Source organism: Saccostrea cucullata, unplaced genomic scaffold (assembly GCF_032062105.1).
Source record: "Saccostrea cucullata isolate Sc308-1 unplaced genomic scaffold, CSIRO_AGI_Scuc_v1 ctg4765, whole genome shotgun sequence".
Classification (NCBI taxonomy): domain Eukaryota; kingdom Metazoa; phylum Mollusca; class Bivalvia; order Ostreida; family Ostreidae; genus Saccostrea; species Saccostrea cuccullata.
The window spans coordinates 1,160-23,366 of record NW_026938218.1 but is presented as its reverse complement, the minus strand read 5'-3'; the positions used below and the strand labels follow the sequence as shown (position 1 = coordinate 23,366).

The window sequence follows — 22,207 nt, the reverse complement described above, 5'->3', positions numbered from 1 at the left end:
GCTTCTTTCAGAATACTTAATATAAAAAGAATATTGTGAGATCAAATTGTATACCGTATTGGGCTATCCAGCAAGCCATTGAAAACATTATCAGTATGGTAGAGTAAGCTTTCCCCCTTTAACTCCCCCTCCAGAAAACTGGCTCTAGAGTAGGATTACCTCCACAGCAAACTGGCCCTAAAGTAATATTTCCCCTCCAGAAATCCAACACCAGAATCGATTTTTCGGGCGAAGAGGAGGGGGTTCTAACCGGAAATCTGTGTCGCTTTTCTTGCAATATCCCCCCAAGAGCCAATTTTACCCATAATAAAATATAAATGTCATACTTATATATGTATATTTGAAGGGGAGGGGCGGTACATTCTAATAATTGTCTCTCTTTAAAAAAAAACGACCAGATGTTTTATGTTGTATACGTAGAATGAAAATGAAAATCTTTCTTCAGCCACCGTCTAATCAAACGTTTTAGATCACAAAAATCGGTAAAACCAGTGGCACCGTGTGTTTACAATGCGTCTGCCCGTTCGTCTGATTGTCTATTTGCCCACGCAAGTGAGTTAAGGCTAAATATGGATATTTTAATGCAAATAAGCTAATGAAAATTCATAATTTGTATATTTTATGTACAGAGAAGGTTCAAATTGATTTTCTGATACATGCTCAGTACCCACAGTTTTTTAATGCAAGTGCACATTATGACGTCATATTATGACGTCATTGTTTTCTCCCATTCAAGGTATTAAATCATATAAACCAAATCAAGTCGGCGCAAGGGCCTATCCTATCTAATTTAAAATAAACAAGGTATAATAATTTAAGGTGAATATTCTTAAAATTAATAAAATTGCTGCACAAATCCTATGCACTTTTCAATTGATAAAAATTTTAGGAAACTTACCCTGGACAGTGAATTTTTACCCTGTTAAAACTTAAAACTGCACGAATAGTAAGTAACCAATTGCACTGCCGACATTTGTGCAGCAATATCTTAAATCCTTGGAATATCCTGCGTCTTTTGATACCTTGTTTCTGTAAAACAAAGTAAGGATGCCCTTGCGCCGAAGCGATTTTGTTGATGTTTCTTATAAACTTGTGTAGTACAGGTCGATGACGTCACAATATGACGTCATAATGTGTACTGGCTATTGCATGTCGTGGGTACCAAGAATGTATTAGAAAACAAATCTTAGCATTTTCTTTAACTCACATGCGCAACTGTCTATCCCAAATGGTTTCTCATATATACTTTTTTCCTAAATGTTTGAATCTACTTGGCTAATTTTTGGTGTATGAGTGTGTCTTGATGATTTAAAGATCAATGTTGCATTTTTTTCCGCTTCAATAATATTTTTGTACAGAATTGTGATCTCTTTTATGTTTTAGGAGTTTCCGCAATGTGTTTGCAAATCAGTGGAGGGATTGAGCTTTTTGCTACATTATGTCTATAAAAATTTTTTTTATATAAAACAGAAATTTTATTTTGCGATGAAACTCCTTGATTACAATGCTTTGAAAATCCTTGCTACATATGTACATAAGTCAAAAACACTCATTCACCATTTTAAAATATGTTTGTTGTTTACTTGTTTTCACGAAAAAGAAAAAAAATTGCGACACTGTGATTTATATTGATTCTATAACAAGGGGGAATCCTACTCCGAGGAAGAAAGAGGGGGTATTTGGCTCTGGTTTGAGAATTCCCCTCGGGTGGAAATCCTAATCTTGAGTACAATTTCCGAGGGGAAAACTGGGTATGTGGGAAATCCTACTCTACAACACTGGTATTTCGCAGTTTTCTATACTTGCAACAAACTTAATCTTTCCATTCTGTCCAAAATATTATTATTCATCTCTTCAGTTCTTTAATGCTGCGAAGCAATAGACCGGAACAGAACTTCCTCGTTTGTTGGTTACTATTGTCTCACTTCCAATTCCTCATAACACATCTTACAGTTGTGATTTTGTTCATTAGTGACCAAGATGTGTTTTCTTCACATCATAACATTTTTGGCAGTTATAAATGCGTATGGATACCTTTGCTTCGGTAAGATGATAATATAAACAGATAATTTCTAATTAGTTAATGTTATCCGTATTTTTTCATAGAAGAATATCAAAAAAAAGGATAATGCTGTTTAAGACAAGTATTTGTACAATGGAATCATTGTCGTGGTGATAAATAGAGCTTGTATTATTAATTAACTTTTTACTTTGATTCTAAACAGAAAATAAGAAAAATATATTTGGTTTTTTAAAATGTTCTATTTACAGAATATATAAGTATATATTTTAGCGTTCCTTATTTCGTCGATAGTGATATATAAACCATGTTAAATCCATTTCACAAAAAGGATGATCCGAGAGAAAGATATTCTTAACATGTAGTAAAATATTGCGGCATTGTATTAATTTTATACCTTTTCTATATACATGTATTATTATCAAGATATATTGTTGAACTATTTTGATAAAATAATATTTGGAGATTAAACGAATAAGTGCATTATTGATACAAATGATTTTATTTTTAACTGTTGCATTTATCACTGAATTGCTTTTATTTTACCTAAATAAGTTTACAAAAAGTGCATTGACTATGGTATCAGTTCTTCAACACTGGCATTCAATTGAATACTTTTAACAATTTAAAAAGAACTCTTGACAAAAGTATATGCAAAATATTGGCACATACAGAATAAATCTTCAACAATAAATCTTTTATTAAAATTGCTATCCATGATAAACTCCTTACAATAAAATGACAAAATTTTACAATAATGACACAATAATGACAAAACTATGCTCGAGGGTTTTTTTTCCAGCTTTACACAAGCATATCGCCGTGGACGCACTGCTAAATTAAATGTCCCGATTTCAGATTTTTTCTAAAGAAAATTTGACCGCAGAAGGTAGAGTTTTCTAAATAGAAATAAATCATGATTATTGAATTTTATCTCTATAGGTTTGAGGTTTTATGTAGCCTATTCTTTTTAGAATAAATGTTATGTATTTTTATACTTTTATCCCTTTGACTTAGGTTAAAATAAAAAATTAACACGTGTTTCTCCGCTTTGTTTGTAAAAAAAAAAATCTGAATTTAAACAACTTAAAGCCAAATATATCTAATTGTTGTACCCCTTCTTTATAAATATCTTTCTATATTTTTTTAATCTAAAGAAATATTCAAATAAATGTAAAGATTTTCATATGTCTAACAATATTTTTGATGACCAGTCTGTTAGTGCTACGTGAGAATCGATAGGCTGCAACGTCACTGCTAATAGTAAGTAATTAGTCGGCTTTCAATGTCGACGACACAGAAATAGCGGAAGCTTCAAGTGTAACCGCTGATGCTATTTGAAACATTACATTATGGAAATAAATAATGCTTCGTGTAAATAATATATATTTTATAATAATTTTAATGATTTTTTTTTTCATTCTTTGTTGTCCTTGAGCAAAAATATCACTTATAAAGAAATCGGGTATACATATGAATACATATGTTTAAAATTTTAGTGTTTCTATCTTAACTGAAGGCTATAATAAACCAGTTATAGACTGCAATTGGGGCAACATATAATTTGTTAGATTTAAATGTGAAAATGTTGTCAAGTCAATTACTGTATATTAAAAATAACATTTTGAGAGAGAGTAGGTTTCTGAGCACAATCCACGACTTAGAAATGTATTTCTTTTCTAGCGGCTTTTGTCAGTCGATTATATTTCTTGTGTTTTGTGTTTTTTTTTTGTGAGGGGAGGGGGGGGGGGTCTTTGCTACTCAAGCTACTTGAGTTTAAACTACATTTACTTGTAGTCTCATGTTGTGTAAAGGAAATAACCGACCATGACATTCAAAGAAATGTCTCTTGGACACATGTAAAACACAATCGAGGTTGTTTTGTCAGAGTTGGTCAAAAGCCTTTGAAGTCGCCAAGAAATGGTAAAATATTGATGACTAAGCGATATTAAACGATCAACAATTATGTTCTCTCATAGGCTGTATTCTAGAAACTATCCTTGTCTCCGCTAAAATGTAGAAGACATATTCTTCAAATATGTTTCAATGATAAAAAAAAGAGATTTAAAAAAGAGAAAGAGGGAATTTTAGCCGAAATATTAGATATTTTTATCATTACTACATTAGCTACACATTTTATAAATAAATTTGATTTTATGCACAAGATGAATGTGAAAGTAATTAATGACGCATAATTAGATACGATGGACAATCCCTTGTTTATACATGGCATCATATCTTATGTGTGAGATGTGTTTCAGTATAATTTGATTTGTTTCCAAATTGTTCATGTTTGTCGTGTTCATGTGGAATAATTATGAATTCCCAAATTCTGATATTTTAAAGTTCTATTATGTTGGGAATGAACATTAGGAAGATGCATATACTTTCAACATTACGAAAAATATAAAACAAATCGAACGCCTTTTTGTGTGCTGATCATGAAATGCACTGAGCTCCACGGGTATTTGTTGTCCTAAGCGCATTAATCTTGACGCCCAAATTATTACTTGGCTAGTGATACTTTTAGAAAACATGTGTATCTAGATGAAAATTAACTCGGCAACATGCGCCATCCCATTGTTTAAGTTTTATTAGGTAATTACACCTCCTATACGTTCGCGGATTCAACGATACCATAATATCGAGTATATACGCGATTTCACGGATAATATCCAGGTTCGAGTATTCTCTTAGATCTGTTAAAAGAATGAAAGCGCCAGTTTAACGGCCCTTTCACCGACAAATGAAGCAGCATTTGAATTGTGTCGCCATCTCGCCATTTGACTGCTTCGCACATGATGTCACACACAAACAACGAAGAATTTATCACGTGAAAATACAATATGTATCATGTGTGATGTTAAAGCTATTTTTGTAATATCATGTTAGCATAAAATTCGTTTTTGACAGTTGCTTTCCTTATTAATAAATGAATCATCATTATCTTGTTCTATATATTTTTCATTCGAAAGGTCCACATCTGTTTTGAGCACGTTTTACTTTCAAACAGATTCGAATTTTGTGTATTTGTGTGCCTTTGTCATGCACAGAAAAGTCAAATAATTCATGTGCTGCTTCATTTGTCGGTGATAGGACTGTTTAACTGGTGGTAGCATCCTTTTAATGACAACTAAGTGGTAGAAGAATCATCTCTTTACTGAATTTTTGCGTCTCGGGAGTTAGCTCCGCGAAAAAAGTAACTGTTAAAAGTAGACAGAGTTGCGACACCTAATACGTCCACATTCACAAACAGCTCTTCTTCAACGGTTGATTGATTGATTGTATACTGTTTAACGTCTCTCTCCAGAATATTTCACTGATATGGAGACGTCACCATTGCCGGTGAAGGGCTGCAAATTTGGGCCTATGCTCGGCACTCGGGGCCATTGAGCAGGGAGGGATCTTTATCGTGCCACACCTGCTGTGACACGGGGCCTCTGTTTATACGGTCTCGTCCGAAGGACCGCCCCATTTAGTCGCCTTTTACGACAAGCAAGGGGGTACTGAGGACCTATTCTAACCCGGATCCCCACGGGGTTCTTAAACGGTTGATAATTAACCACATATTTAACTGCTATTCCTGAATGTTTCTTCACCTTTCTTAAACGGTTGAAAGGTGAAGAAACATTCAGGAATAGTAGTTAAATATGTGGTAAATTATCAGATGTCTTTAATAAAGTTGAGGAGAACATACGATAAATAAAACTTGAAATGAGTAAAGCACTGGCGCAAATCGAAGATTATTACAGCACTTCATTGACGCCCGCCTAACGCACTGGTTAGAGCGTCTGCTCCAGAGTCGGTAAGTCAGGAGTTGATCCTCACGCCGCGGACTCGAATTCCACTTTACTTGGGACATGGACAACGGTACATCGGATGAGACTGTAGAAACCGAGGTCCCGTGTTGCTGGAGGTGCTGGTACGAGAAAGATCACTCCTTCCTCTATGGCCCCAAGTGCCGAGCAAAGAAAAAGTTTGCGGTTCCCCACCGGCAAGTGGTGGCGTCTCCATAAGAGTGAAAAATTCTCTAGAGGGACTTTAAGTAATAATACAATTGCAATTATAATGTTTGGATTCGAGCTCTTTGCTTAATATTATTATAAAAAAAAATAAAAGGAATTTTGTTCTTCTTTGTGGACCAGAGCGGCGGCCATGGTTGGGGAGTGGAGATGTTACCCAACCTGTATAAAATGTAACCAAGACAGTCAAGATTCAGCTTTCCACTCTTTATTAAAGTAAACAATCTATTTCTAATATTTATAATTTCAATAAATAATTTTACAAAATATACTAAACCTTAATAGAAATATAACTACTTTTAATATAAAAAAGTTTAACTTGTTAATAAAATAAGCCATGTGAAAATTTAAATAATTTTGATCAAAACGTGCGCAAGTCTACAAAATAATCTCACCTGTATAAAATGCAACAAAGACAGTCAAGATTCAGCTTTCCACTGAAGTCCTGTCTATCCCGGCCAGTCATTTTATACTAGGTGTACCTTTGTCAATTTACATCTCCATATTTTTAACTCCTTCGAAATTTGCAATAATAACTTTAAATTTTAATTTGAATTTTAATGACTATTATTGTGACCTTGAGTACTTTAAAAATTTCTAATGCACTTTTAAAATAATTTCCAATCTTTTGCATAATCTTTAAATATTATTTGTTGAAGCTAATTTATTCAAATATCTGACCTCTGGTCACTTCATTACCATTGGTTCCTTATTCACCCTAACCAAATACATCTTTTCATAAACAAGCAAGTAGCAGCTGCATTCCCATGATCTCTTTCGTGGGACCGTCCGATTTAAAAGTTTAATTCCTATTGATCAGCCTCTTTAATTACTTTTATCTGTAGAGCTCGCGTTCGTTATCTTTTGACAGACTAAAACTGCAAAGTCATAAAATTTGTTTCATTCTTATATTCACTGCAATTTTTATTATGATAAATCCCCCTACTGTCGAAAATCTTGTCCCCAAGATTTGTTTAAAGAGATTATGATACGAAATAAGCTGTCTTGCTGCTAATTTCACATAAAACCGAATGTTCAAAGTGATATTTATTTGATATTATCGCGCCGACTAAAAAGTAACACGATTAACGTTTTTTCAGATGGCTTTAACAAATGAAATACATAGACAAATATTACTAAATATTATGTTATCTAAATGCACACACAAAGGAAGAGAATTACAAAATACACTTTCTAAAAAAAAATAAACATATAAAGACACAAAAAATACGAAAATCACTATGTACAATTGTCTTGGTTTTTTCTCTCTCTCCCTCTGGGCAGTGGTGGCAGTTTTTGCAGAAAAATACAGTAGTGATAAAAAAAAAATCGTAAAAAAATCTTGATTCACAAAAAAAATTCATTGAATATAAACGCTCTCATTATATAGATTGAGACACTTTTCACAAAAATATCATTGTCGTTGAATGAACCCCTTTTTCACAATTGACAAAAATGTGTTTTTCACAGTACCGTAAAGTATACACTTTTATTACAATACATAATCTCATTCTAATGCATAGTCCTACATCTGACGCATACTCTATCTGCTTTGAAAAAAAAATCTTTAAAAGTTAAGTCTTTATGAAAGGGGAATGATTCTCGTAATTATTTCGGAAGAATGGAAATAATTTTATCCCTTCCATTACGACCATTTTCCTTCAAATTTTTCTCACCAAACCTCATGTTTGGTTGACTATTATAAAGTCCCGACTTAACCTTTAACCTAAATGAATGGTATAAGGGTTTCCCTTTACTATCTTTCAAGGCCCTTAAAATTACCATTTATAGGTTTTGATTAGATCCTCTCGCAAGAGTTTGTAACTTTACTTTCTACCTAAATGAATGGAATCAGGGGTTTTCCTTTACTATCGTTCAAGGCCCTTCCCATTTAGGATTTTTTTTTTGTATCGTGCTTTACCTATACAAATGGTCAACGGGGTTTCCTTTACTTTTATGACCCTTCCCATTTATAGGTTTTTTTCTCTTGATTTCGTCTCATAAATATAACTTTAAGAACACTTCATCTCATATTATGCAAGTCGCTTTATATTTGTTTATAAGCGTCAACAATCTTATTATCAGGTAATTCATAAAACATTGCCCATGTAAAAAAAATTATCAACAATGTGACAACATTCTAAATACCGTCGTCGTAAAAAAATATTCTTACAAAACAAAGGTAGACATTTTGAAAAAAAAAATGCTATCCTACCTTTACTTAATTTTCTTTTCAAAGTCTTACTCGTAGGACTGAAAATTAAATTGTCCAACAAATGGATAATTCGTCTTCACATCGGCACTTGGATTCGGAAGGAGGGGTTCCGGCACAGAATTATAGTCGTTATTTTAAAATACGTATTTGAAATTGTTTTTTTTTTTTTGCCACCAAAGGACGGGATGGTAGTAGTCGTATCGAATGTCCTATTAGCACAAGTGTTTTTAGTTCGTTTCGTCTGTTTCAATGGTCTCGCGGTCGGCACATGTTTGTTTAAACGTGTTAGTCCTAGTTGGTCCTGCCCAGGGAGTGTCAGGTCTCTTGGCCTCGTCGATCGTCTGACGGCTCTGGTCTGTGTCTCGCCTCTATTCAAGTCCTCTGTCCGAAAATCCAGCGGGATTGTGCACTAATCCTCGTCTGGGGGGGGGGTGACTTAGAGAACTGTTAAAGGCTATTTCCATCCTTCTGATTCCGTGGTTAAATTAAGGAGACTCTCCACCACTTATTATAAAAAAATAAAAGGAAAATCGTTCTCTTTTTCTTTGATTTCCATCAGCAGATTATTTTATTGGCTCGAACTAGTGTAAACTCGCTTGGCTTGTGGAGGTACCGGGATGGCTCAATTTTGCTATATTGTCTTATTATATAATTCCTTTTAAACTTGTTGACCAGAGCGGCGGCCATGGTTGGGGAGTGGAGATGTTACCCAACCTGTATAAAATGCAACCAAGACCGTCAAGATTCAGCTTTCCACTGAAGTCCTGTCTATCCCGGCCAGTCATTTTATACTAGGTGTACCTTTGTCAATTTACATCTCCATATTTTTAACTCCTTCGAAATTTGCAATAATAACTTTAAATTTTAATTTGAATTTTAATGACTATTATTGTGACCTTGAGTACTTTAAAAATTTCTAATGCACTTTTAAAATAATTTCCAATCTTTTGCATAATCTTTAAATATTATTTGTTGAAGCTAATTTATTCAAATATCTGACCTCTGGTCACTTCATTACCATTGGTTCCTTATTCACCCTAACCAAATACATCTTTTCATAAACAAGCAAGTAGCAGCTGCATTCCCATGATCTCTTTCGTGGGACCGTCCGATTTAAAAGTTTAATTCCTATTGATCAGCCTCTTTAATTACTTTTATCTGTAGAGCTCGCGTTCGTTATCTTTTGACAGACTAAAACTGCAAAGTCATAAAATTTGTTTCATTCTTATATTCACTGCAATTTTTATTATGATAAATCCCCAAGATTTGTTTAAAGAGATTATGATACGAAATAAGCTGTCTTGCTGCTAATTTCACATAAAACCGAATGTTCAAAGTGATATTTATTTGATATTATCGCGCCGACTAAAAAGTAACACGATTAACGTTTTTTCAGATGGCTTTAACAAATGAAATACATAGACAAATATTACTAAATATTATGTTATCTAAATGCACACACAAAGGAAGAGAATTACAAAATACACTTTCTAAAAAAAAATAAACATATAAAGACACAAAAAATACGAAAATCACTATTTACAATTGTCTTGGTTTTTTCTCTCTCTCCCTCTGGGCAGTGGTGGCAGTTTTTGCAGAAAAATACAGTAGTGATAAAAAAAAATCGTAAAAAAATCTTGATTCACAAAAAAAATTCATTGAATATAAACGCTCTCATTATATAGATTGAGACACTTTTCACAAAAATATCATTGTCGTTGAATGAACCCCTTTTTCACAATTGACAAAAATGTGTTTTTCACAGTACCGTAAAGTATACACTTTTATTACAATACATAATCTCATTCTAATGCATAGTCCTACATCTGACGCATACTCTATCTGCTTTGAAAAAAAAATCTTTAAAAGTTAAGTCTTTATGAAAGGGGAATGATTCTCGTAATTATTTCGGAAGAATGGAAATAATTTTATCCCTTCCATTACGACCATTTTCCTTCAAATTTTTCTCACCAAACCTCATGTTTGGTTGACTATTATAAAGTCCCGACTTAACCTTTAACCTAAATGAATGGTATAAGGGTTTCCCTTTACTATCTTTCAAGGCCCTTAAAATTACCATTTATAGGTTTTGATTAGATCCTCTCGCAAGAGTTTGTAACTTTACTTTCTACCTAAATGAATGGAATCAGGGGTTTTCCTTTACTATCGTTCAAGGCCCTTCCCATTTAGGATTTTTTTTTTGTATCGTGCTTTACCTATACAAATGGTCAACGGGGTTTCCTTTACTTTTATGACCCTTCCCATTTATAGGTTTTTTTCTCTTGATTTCGTCTCATAAATATAACTTTAAGAACACTTCATCTCATATTATGCAAGTCGCTTTATATTTGTTTATAAGCGTCAACAATCTTATTATCAGGTAATTCATAAAACATTGCCCATGTAAAAAAAATTATCAACAATGTGACAACATTCTAAATACCGTCGTCGTAAAAAAATATTCTTACAAAACAAAGGTAGACATTTTGAAAAAAAAAATGCTATCCTACCTTTACTTAATTTTCTTTTCAAAGTCTTACTCGTAGGACTGAAAATTAAATTGTCCAACAAATGGATAATTCGTCTTCACATCGGCACTTGGATTCGGAAGGAGGGGTTCCGGCACAGAATTATAGTCGTTATTTTAAAATACGTATTTGAAATTGTTTTTTTTTTTTGGCCACCAAAGGACGGGATGGTAGTAGTCGTATCGAATGTCCTATTAGCACAAGTGTTTTTAGTTCGTTTCGTCTGTTTCAATGGTCTCGCGGTCGGCACATGTTTGTTTAAACGTGTTAGTCCTAGTTGGTCCTGCCCAGGGAGTGTCAGGTCTCTTGGCCTCGTCGATCGTCTGTCGGCTCTGGTCTGTGTCTCGCCTCTATTCAAGTCCTCTGTCCGAAAATCCAGCGGGATTGTGCACTAATCCTCGTCTGGGGGGGGGGGGGTGACTTAGAGAACTGTTAAAGGCTATTTCCATCCTTCTGATTCCGTGGTTAAATTAAGGAGACTCTCCACCACTTATTATAAAAAAATAAAAGGAAAATCGTTCTCTTTTTTCTTTGATTTCCATCAGCAGATTATTTTATTGGCTCGAACTAGTGTAAACTCGCTTGGCTTGTGGAGGTACCGGGATGGCTCAATTTTGCTATATTGTCTTATTATATAATTCCTTTTAAACTTGTTGACCAGAGCGGCGGCCATGGTTGGGGAGTGGAGATGTTACCCAACCTGTATAAAATGCAACCAAGACCGTCAAGATTCAGCTTTCCACTGAAGTCCTGTCTATCCCGGCCAGTCATTTTATACTAGGTGTACCTTTGTCAATTTACATCTCCATATTTTTAACTCCTTCGAAATTTGCAATAATAACTTTAAATTTTAATTTGAATTTTAATGACTATTATTGTGACCTTGAGTACTTTAAAAATTTCTAATGCACTTTTAAAATAATTTCCAATCTTTTGCATAATCTTTAAATATTATTTGTTGAAGCTAATTTATTCAAATATCTGACCTCTGGTCACTTCATTACCATTGGTTCCTTATTCACCCTAACCAAATACATGTACATCTTTTCATAAACAAGCAAGTAGCAGCTGCATTCCCATGATCTCTTTCGTGGGACCGTCCGATTTAAAAGTTTAATTCCTATTGATCAGCCTCTTTAATTACTTTTATCTGTAGAGCTCGCGTTCGTTATCTTTTGACAGACTAAAACTGCAAAGTCATAAAATTTGTTTCATTCTTATATTCACTGCAATTTTTATTATGATAAATCCCCCTACTGTCGAAAATCTTGTCCCCAAGATTTGTTTAAAGAGATTATGATACGAAATAAGCTGTCTTGCTGCTAATTTCACATAAAACCGAATGTTCAAAGTGATATTTATTTGATATTATCGCGCCGACTAAAAAGTAACACGATTAACGTTTTTTCAGATGGCTTTAACAAATGAAATACATAGACAAATATTACTAAATATTATGTTATCTAAATGCACACACAAAGGAAGAGAATTACAAAATACACTTTCTAAAAAAAAATAAACATATAAAGACACAAAAAATACGAAAATCACTATGTACAATTGTCTTGGTTTTTTCTCTCTCTCCCTCTGGGCAGTGGTGGCAGTTTTTGCAGAAAAATACAGTAGTGATAAAAAAAAATCGTAAAAAAATCTTGATTCACAAAAAAAATTCATTGAATATAAACGCTCTCATTATATAGATTGAGACACTTTTCACAAAAATATCATTGTCGTTGAATGAACCCCTTTTTCACAATTGACAAAAATGTGTTTTTCACAGTACCGTAAAGTATACACTTTTATTACAATACATAATCTCATTCTAATGCATAGTCCTACATCTGACGCATACTCTATCTGCTTTGAAAAAAAAATCTTTAAAAGTTAAGTCTTTATGAAAGGGGAATGATTCTCGTAATTATTTCGGAAGAATGGAAATAATTTTATCCCTTCCATTACGACCATTTTCCTTCAAATTTTTCTCACCAAACCTCATGTTTGGTTGACTATTATAAAGTCCCGACTTAACCTTTAACCTAAATGAATGGTATAAGGGTTTCCCTTTACTATCTTTCAAGGCCCTTAAAATTACCATTTATAGGTTTTGATTAGATCCTCTCGCAAGAGTTTGTAACTTTACTTTCTACCTAAATGAATGGAATCAGGGGTTTTCCTTTACTATCGTTCAAGGCCCTTCCCATTTAGGATTTTTTTTTTGTATCGTGCTTTACCTATACAAATGGTCAACGGGGTTTCCTTTACTTTTATGACCCTTCCCATTTATAGGTTTTTTTCTCTTGATTTCGTCTCATAAATATAACTTTAAGAACACTTTATCTCATATTATGCAAGTCGCTTTATATTTGCTTATAAGCGTCAACAATCTTATTATCAGGTAATTCATAAAACATTGCCCATGTAAAAAAAATTATCAACAATGTGACAACATTCTAAATACCGTCGTCGTAAAAAAATATTCTTACAAAACAAAGGTAGACATTTTGAAAAAAAAAATGCTATCCTACCTTTACTTAATTTTCTTTTCAAAGTCTTACTCGTAGGACTGAAAATTAAATTGTCCAACAAATGGATAATTCGTCTTCACATCGGCACTTGGATTCGGAAGGAGGGGTTCCGGCACAGAATTATAGTCGTTATTTTAAAATACGTATTTGAAATTGTTTTTTTTTTTGGCCACCAAAGGACGGGATGGTAGTAGTCGTATCGAATGTCCTATTAGCACAAGTGTTTTTAGTTCGTTTCGTCTGTTTCAATGGTCTCGCGGTCGGCACATGTTTGTTTAAACGTGTTAGTCCTAGTTGGTCCTGCCCAGGGAGTGTCAGGTCTCTTGGCCTCGTCGATCGTCTGACGGCTCTGGTCTGTGTCTCGCCTCTATTCAAGTCCTCTGTCCGAAAATCCAGCGGGATTGTGCACTAATCCTCGTCTGGGGGGGGGGGTGACTTAGAGAACTGTTAAAGGCTATTTCCATCCTTCTGATTCCGTGGTTAAATTAAGGAGACTCTCCACCACTTATTATAAAAAAAATAAAAGGAAAATCGTTCTCTTTTTTCTTTGATTTCCATCAGCAGATTATTTTATTGGCTCGAACTAGTGTAAACTCGCTTGGCTTGTGGAGGTACCGGGATGGCTCAATTTTGCTATATTGTCTTATTATATAATTCCTTTTAAACTTGTTGACCAGAGCGGCGGCCATGGTTGGGGAGTGGAGATGTTACCCAACCTGTATAAAATGCAACCAAGACCGTCAAGATTCAGCTTTCCACTGAAGTCCTGTCTATCCCGGCCAGTCATTTTATACTAGGTGTACCTTTGTCAATTTACATCTCCATATTTTTAACTCCTTCGAAATTTGCAATAATAACTTTAAATTTTAATTTGAATTTTAATGACTATTATTGTGACCTTGAGTACTTTAAAAATTTCTAATGCACTTTTAAAATAATTTCCAATCTTTTGCATAATCTTTAAATATTATTTGTTGAAGCTAATTTATTCAAATATCTGACCTCTGGTCACTTCATTACCATTGGTTCCTTATTCACCCTAACCAAATACATCTTTTCATAAACAAGCAAGTAGCAGCTGCATTCCCATGATCTCTTTCGTGGGACCGTCCGATTTAAAAGTTTAATTCCTATTGATCAGCCTCTTTAATTACTTTTATCTGTAGAGCTCGCGTTCGTTATCTTTTGACAGACTAAAACTGCAAAGTCATAAAATTTGTTTCATTCTTATATTCACTGCAATTTTTATTATGATAAATCCCCCTACTGTCGAAAATCTTGTCCCCAAGATTTGTTTAAAGAGATTATGATACGAAATAAGCTGTCTTGCTGCTAATTTCACATAAAACCGAATGTTCAAAGTGATATTTATTTGATATTATCGCGCCGACTAAAAAGTAACACGATTAACGTTTTTTCAGATGGCTTTAACAAATGAAATACATAGACAAATATTACTAAATATTATGTTATCTAAATGCACACACAAAGGAAGAGAATTACAAAATACACTTTCTAAAAAAAAATAAACATATAAAGACACAAAAAATACGAAAATCACTATGTACAATTGTCTTGGTTTTTTTCTCTCTCTCCCTCTGGGCAGTGGTGGCAGTTTTTGCAGAAAAATACAGTAGTGATAAAAAAAAATCGTAAAAAAATCTTGATTCACAAAAAAAATTCATTGAATATAAACGCTCTCATTATATAGATTGAGACACTTTTCACAAAAATATCATTGTCGTTGAATGAACCCCTTTTTCACAATTGACAAAAATGTGTTTTTCACAGTACCGTAAAGTATACACTTTTATTACAATACATAATCTCATTCTAATGCATAGTCCTACATCTGACGCATACTCTATCTGCTTTGAAAAAAAAATCTTTAAAAGTTAAGTCTTTATGAAAGGGGAATGATTCTCGTAATTATTTCGGAAGAATGGAAATAATTTTATCCCTTCCATTACGACCATTTTCCTTCAAATTTTTCTCACCAAACCTCATGTTTGGTTGACTATTATAAAGTCCCGACTTAACCTTTAACCTAAATGAATGGTATAAGGGTTTCCCTTTACTATCTTTCAAGGCCCTTAAAATTACCATTTATAGGTTTTGATTAGATCCTCTCGCAAGAGTTTGTAACTTTACTTTCTACCTAAATGAATGGAATCAGGGGTTTTCCTTTACTATTGTTCAAGGCCCTTCCCATTTAGGATTTTTTTTTGTATCGTGCTTTACCTATACAAATGGTCAACGGGGTTTCCTTTACTTTTATGACCCTTCCCATTTATAGGTTTTTTTCTCTTGATTTCGTCTCATAAATATAACTTTAAGAACACTTCATCTCATATTATGCAAGTCGCTTTATATTTGCTTATAAGCGTCAACAATCTTATTATCAGGTAATTCATAAAACATTGCCCATGTAAAAAAAATTATCAACAATGTGACAACATTCTAAATACCGTCGTCGTAAAAAAATATTCTTACAAAACAAAGGTAGACATTTTGAAAAAAAAATGCTATCCTACCTTTACTTAATTTTCTTTTCAAAGTCTTACTCGTAGGACTGAAAATTAAATTGTCCAACAAATGGATAATTCGTCTTCACATCGGCACTTGGATTCGGAAGGAGGGGTTCCGGCACAGAATTATAGTCGTTATTTTAAAATACGTAATTAAAATTGTTTTTTTTTTTTTGGCCACCAAAGGACGGGATGGTAGTAGTCGTATCGAATGTCCTATTAGCACAAGTGTTTTTAGTTCGTTTCGTCTGTTTCAATGGTCTCGCGGTCGGCACATGTTTGTTTAAACGTGTTAGTCCTAGTTGGTCCTGCCCAGGGAGTGTCAGGTCTCTTGGCCTCGTCGATCGTCTGACGGCTCTGGTCTGTGTCTCGCCTCTATTCAAGTCCTCTGTCCGAAAATCCAGCGGGATTGTGCACTAATCCTCGTCTGGGGGGGGGGGGGGGTGACTTAGAGAACTGTTAAAGGCTATTTCCATCCTTCTGATTCCGTGGTTAAATTAAGGAGACTCTCCACCACTTATTATAAAAAAAATAAAAGGAAAATCGTTCTCTTTTTCTTTGATTTCCATCAGCAGATTATTTTATTGGCTCGAACTAGTGTAAACTCGCTTGGCTTGTGGAGGTACCGGGATGGCTCAATTTTGCTATATTGTCTTATTATATAATTCCTTTTAAACTTGTTGACCAGAGCGGCGGCCATGGTTGGGGAGTGGAGATGTTACCCAACCTGTATAAAATGCAACCAAGACCGTCAAGATTCAGCTTTCCACTGAAGTCCTGTCTATCCCGGCCAGTCATTTTATACTAGGTGTACCTTTGTCAATTTACATCTCCATATTTTTAACTCCTTCGAAATTTGCAATAATAACTTTAAATTTTAATTTGAATTTTAATGACTATTATTGTGACCTTGAGTACTTTAAAAATTTCTAATGCACTTTTAAAATAATTTCCAATCTTTTGCATAATCTTTAAATATTATTTGTTGAAGCTAATTTATTCAAATATCTGACCTCTGGTCACTTCATCACCATTGGTTCCTTATTCACCCTAACCAAATACATCTTTTCATAAACAAGCAAGTAGCAGCTGCATTCCCATGATCTCTTTCGTGGGACCGTCCGATTTAAAAGTTTAATTCCTATTGATCAGCCTCTTTAATTACTTTTATCTGTAGAGCTCGCGTTCGTTATCTTTTGACAGACTAAAACTGCAAAGTCATAAAATTTGTTTCATTCTTATATTCACTGCAATTTTTATTATGATAATATTTTCGAATTTTTCCAAGCAGAAAGCTACAGTTCTGGAAAGGATCTACAGTACACATACGCTGTAATTTGTAGATTACGTGCTTTATGCCGACACTGAAAGAAATGACATGTTAATTTGTCCAGTGTGATAGAAAGAGTCGTGATAAGTAATCTTTGTGTTCACTACCTGATAGTGGGAGGTGGAGTTGTGGGTGTAAAGAAACTTAGATAACTAGTGAAATTATTGATTTATACTAATGTTAATCTAGTAAATCTACCTAATACCTAGTACAAGTACTTTAAAGGTAGTGATTGTATGGACAGTAAAAATACATCTTCTTAGTTACTTCTATTTTCAATGGATTATATATTTTGAGTTACCGGTATATGATTAGCAATCTGTCGCAAAAGTTCTGTTTTCATTGAGCTCATGTTTATGCCCTCATCATATGTTTGACAATAACAAAAATGTCACCTGATCAGACATTCTCATCTTAATTGGAGTTATTTCTTTTATCTCAGTAATAAATGTGTGAACATCCTCTGTAGGACAATAGATTTTTTTCCTGTGCCATGGGTGCTAATTTGTAGTTTAGAATATTAATATCAATGCCCATGTTTTGTTTTCCAATGCACGTCGTTAAACCACCAACATATCCAAAATGTGAAATTACGTGTAAATTTATATTATATATCAGGTATTCCTGCTGAGAAAGGTTTGATAATTGGAACGTTCAGTCCCCCTTCGGTAATCACAGTCAGAGAAATACCTATAAGCCACAGGGATTATTTCAACAACGCTTTATTTCCACTATCTACTCGCTGGTCTCGGAACGGCATCACCTCTGATCCAAAGAAAAAGGTTGTATTTTTCTACATCGGAGACACCATTTACGAATACCAAAATTTTTCCATCTGGCAGCAGCTGAATATATCTCACTTTTCAAAACCATTCAAAGGAAGGTCTCCATCATTTGGTCAAATCGCTTTTGATTATGTTTCAAATAATTTATACTGGTGTGATGCACAGATGAAATGGATCGCCATGAAACCAGCATACAAGGACGACAATTTAATGCTTAAAATTGTCGTACACAACAATCTGGGGTTCCCGCAAGGATTAGCTCTTGATCCTGAGGAGGGGTAAATGTATTAAAGATTTACTAGTATTTACTCCGTAATGTAACTTTAACTTAAGGAGTATGGCGTAAAAGCATACATATAGAGATAATTCAATAAGACTTAAAATATATCAGGTTGTTATAACTTCACAAAAAATAGATGTATTGTCCAGTGCACTAGTAATGCTAATTGAGACTCATACGCTTGTAAAGTGAAAAAAAAATTCACTGACATATATACGGTTATTTTCTTTCTATGAAATACTATGTTTACATAATCTTTATTTATCTGAGATGTAAAGAGAATTAACAATACTCTTTTTGTAAAGATAATATTTATTGAATATTTGCGTATCTGGTCGCGGTGAATTTTTTTTTTTTTTTGGGGGGGGGGGGGGCCCCCGGGTCGTCCCCCAGCAGTGAACAATAGAAGTGGCGATCCCAAGTGGGCTGAATTGTGCACTGGGTAGTTACTTCACAAAGGCACAACGCCACGAACATAAAATGCAAAAGAAGGTATATTCAATGGACCAATATCCCATTGACAAAGTTATCAAATATAAATATACGATATGTACGATATGGGCCAATATCCTATTAAATGTAGTAACTTTACAGTCCTAAAGTTATTTAACGGGAAATTCCATTAACATTACATATAAACTGAATTAGTGATACATAACATAATTGCTCAAACATGAATCTGTAATATACAAAAAATTGCGCAAATAGCACCACAAATTGAACATCTATTTGAGGTGGGTTCCGACGATAACGCCACATGCATGCAAGTGCATCTGCCACCAATGAGTGATCCATATATTCGTGACGACGTCGTCAACCCACCTCAAACGGTCACCGCTGACCAGTGCCTTCCCCAGAAAATCAATATGGCTCCTACTTATTTACATGACAACATAACAATTGTTCTATTGCTCCTTGTATGTTGTTCATGATCAAATCATTTCCTAAAGGTGACAAATGGACTCCATCCCCATCGAATAGGTGCGCAAGGTTGCTGTTAAACGGTGGGTGTTTAATAAATGATCCCCCGTGCAGTTGTTGTACGAATTGCCAACCTGTCTTGCCAATCTTGTTATGGCTTTATTCATAGAGCGCATATTTGAAGAAAAGCGCAATACCAAACTAGCTTAGCATCAGGAAATACTTTGCATTTATCATTCATGTAGTATGTGTTTGATTAAACATAGCAGGCAGCTTAACTTTGTTGAACCAATTGCAATATTGTTAGTCCCACAATGAATTATGATAATTACCGGGAAGTTTCCTAGATTTAAATTCTTTAAATACTTGAGCTTAGGGAAAAGATCTAAGAGTTTCATGCCGCTGTAACCTTGCCATCAAATGTTTGTTTGTGGTACGGAAAGGTTCATGTAACCCCTCCTGCTGGTGGCAGCGACTACAGCCCTTTCGATGATGGAAGATCCTTGGATCCACACGTTTACTGAAACCACTTGATTTGTATCAGCATTGTGTAAATAACCACCCAAATAAGCACTGTAAAATTATAAAATAAAAAATAACCAATAAGCCTAGTGACATGTATAAGGTTGAATGTGGGGGGAAAGGGTGGGGGGGGGGCTACCTGATGTAAGATTTGTACGTGTACAACGCCAACAACCCCAACAAATAGCTTCTTCTGATGAAACCCTGTTGAGCTTACATAGTTGCGGTCCCTATCCTGAAGGAAATGTGATTTATAGCGCTTACTATCTATGCCCAAAATGTTTAAAGTTTTTGATAATACAGCGGAATACTGGTAGTAAGTTAAGGTTTGCTCAGAGTAAATACAGAACAGCGGGCCCGGGACGCTAAGACGTACCTGTAGATACATGTATCTTTGCTTTTACTGGGCAAGATAATTGTTTCGTAGCATTAATGGTCAGTGATGTTACAACGCCGTATTGGTCAGTTTTTGAATGCTTGATAAGCAACTGAATAACTTATTTTGAATTTCCAGATGCTGGACTTGAATAATTTACTACTTAAATTTCCTTTAGAAATGGTAAATTCTCTTACTCTTACCAAGGCATGAAAAGCCAGTGAAAAAGCAGCTCTTTATAAGTTAGTTTCGTAGGAATCATGGCATACTACATGTAGCTTATCAAGAATTTGATTAAGAATGTCTAAAGTCATGGGCATACGGATGTCTCTTTAACAGTTTGCCCTTTTAAAACCCTCCAAGAATTTACCCACCAAGAAATGATTGGTGGTTTCACTACCCCCTAAATGTTTACACTGAAAAGCGATTGCGGATACGTATGATACGTATGCCCTTGCTGTGGCCTGCTCATACCCATAAATTGATAAATATGCTATAAACATGAAGATAAGTTGGCTTGGTGGTGGCCATAAAATACCCTGTGTTGCTTGCTAATGATGACATGAAGAGGCGGTTTATTTGAATTGTGAAAGCATGCTGTGGAAGGAGGCTGGAATTGCCCGGGATTGGCGTTCTGCTGTTGAGGCTAGGTACCTGAATCTGTGCCACTGTTGACGAGATATTACATCAGCTATTGCATTGTGTTTGCCAGGGATGTTTTGAGCTTTGAACTGTTTCTTGTTTTTTAAGGTGACGAGCATAAGTGGTCTAATGAGGGACATGCCTCTATCAGATGACAATGATTGTTTATTAATAATGTGAACTACAGCTTGGAAGTCTATGTGTAAAATTGTTTTCTTATTTTGAAGCCCCTCAGTCAAGATTGTAAAAGCCAAGACAGTTGGTACCAATTCCAAAAAGGTTATGTATGTGGGTATCGGTGTACCAGCCCAACGGTTTTGCCATTGAAAATAAGCCCATTGTCCCCTGAAGTAGGAGCCACATCCTAATGAAGCAGGCAGCCCCTCAACTATCTGTGAAAAGCTGGGGGTGCCCTGGGTACTCTATTCAGTATCAAGGAAATAAACTACCCAATTGAAGTTGCTTAAAAAATCTAACCACAACACCACATCTGCATGTCTAGTTTCATTGGTTTGGTGATGTTAACATGGTGATAAGGTTTGTACGTGCACTTGCCTATCATCGCATTATAAAAACGCCTATTAAAAGCTCGGCTACCTGGAATGGCCTTAGCAAAAAAAATTCAATTTCCCCACTATACTCTGAAGAGATGCTATTGTAATTGTTCTTTTTCCAGGATTTGCGTTTTGCCTGTATCGATTTCAAAACCCAAAAATATCAGGCATGTAGTGAGCCCCTGTGTTTTATCTTGATTAATGGGAACGCCCATTTCCGCATGAGACTTTGGAATGCGTTTAGCTGAATAAGACATTGACTAGTGCCTACCCTTCCTGCAAAAATAAAGTCGTCTAAATAATGGTTTGTCAAGTTCAATCTTGATTGTTTCCTAACCAGTCATTCAAGGAACGATGAAAACGTTTCAAGGATTTTACATGATATTGAACAACCGAAGGGCAACATTTTGTCAATATAATAAGCTCCCCTGAAAAACAGGCCCAGTAATTCATGATCCCATGGATGCACAAGTATTAAGGGAAATGCGCTTTTGATGTCTGCTTTTGCTATTAGGGCCCCCGCCCTTATCAACTTGCTAATTGTCTGTACTACTGTGTCAAAAGATGTGTATTTAACAGTTGATTCGCTAGGGTCTATGTCAGAGTTAATGCTGGACGACGGTGGGTAGGATAAATGGTAATCACACGCCAACAGCCATCGCTTTTAGGTACAAGTCCAATGGGAGATATATGAAGATTTGGCAATGGGGGATTTAAAAATGGACCCACCATTCGACCCTCTCGCACTTCCTTAAGTATCTTATCCTCTAAATTATCCAAATAAACATTAGCGGACACCAAGTTCTTTGAAAAAAATGGAGTTCTGGGCCCTTTGTATAACAACTTAAAACCATGTTTAAAACCAATATCTAGCATTGTTGCAGAAGGATATGGAAATAACGAACAGTATTCAATCTCAACGTCCATTAAACAAATATACAAAATAAGAGCAGAGCAAA

General features: G+C 34.8%; 1 protein-coding gene and 1 pseudogene across 1 annotated transcript; one reads left to right on the top strand and one right to left on the bottom strand.

The window, feature by feature from the left end:
* Positions 1–1,961: 1,961 nt before the first annotated feature.
* On the top strand, positions 1,962–18,401 carry LOC134249635 (uncharacterized). Its single transcript, XM_062731972.1, has 2 exons — positions 1,962–2,044; positions 17,787–18,401. Exons 1-2 carry the CDS (start codon positions 1,981–1,983, stop codon positions 18,233–18,235), a joined length of 513 nt encoding a protein of 170 aa, XP_062587956.1. The 5' UTR covers positions 1,962–1,980; the 3' UTR covers positions 18,236–18,401.
* A 1,640-nt stretch (positions 18,402–20,041) lies between these two features.
* Positions 20,042–21,256, bottom strand: LOC134249638 (uncharacterized; annotated as a pseudogene).
* Between the last annotated feature and the right edge of the window lie 951 nt (positions 21,257–22,207).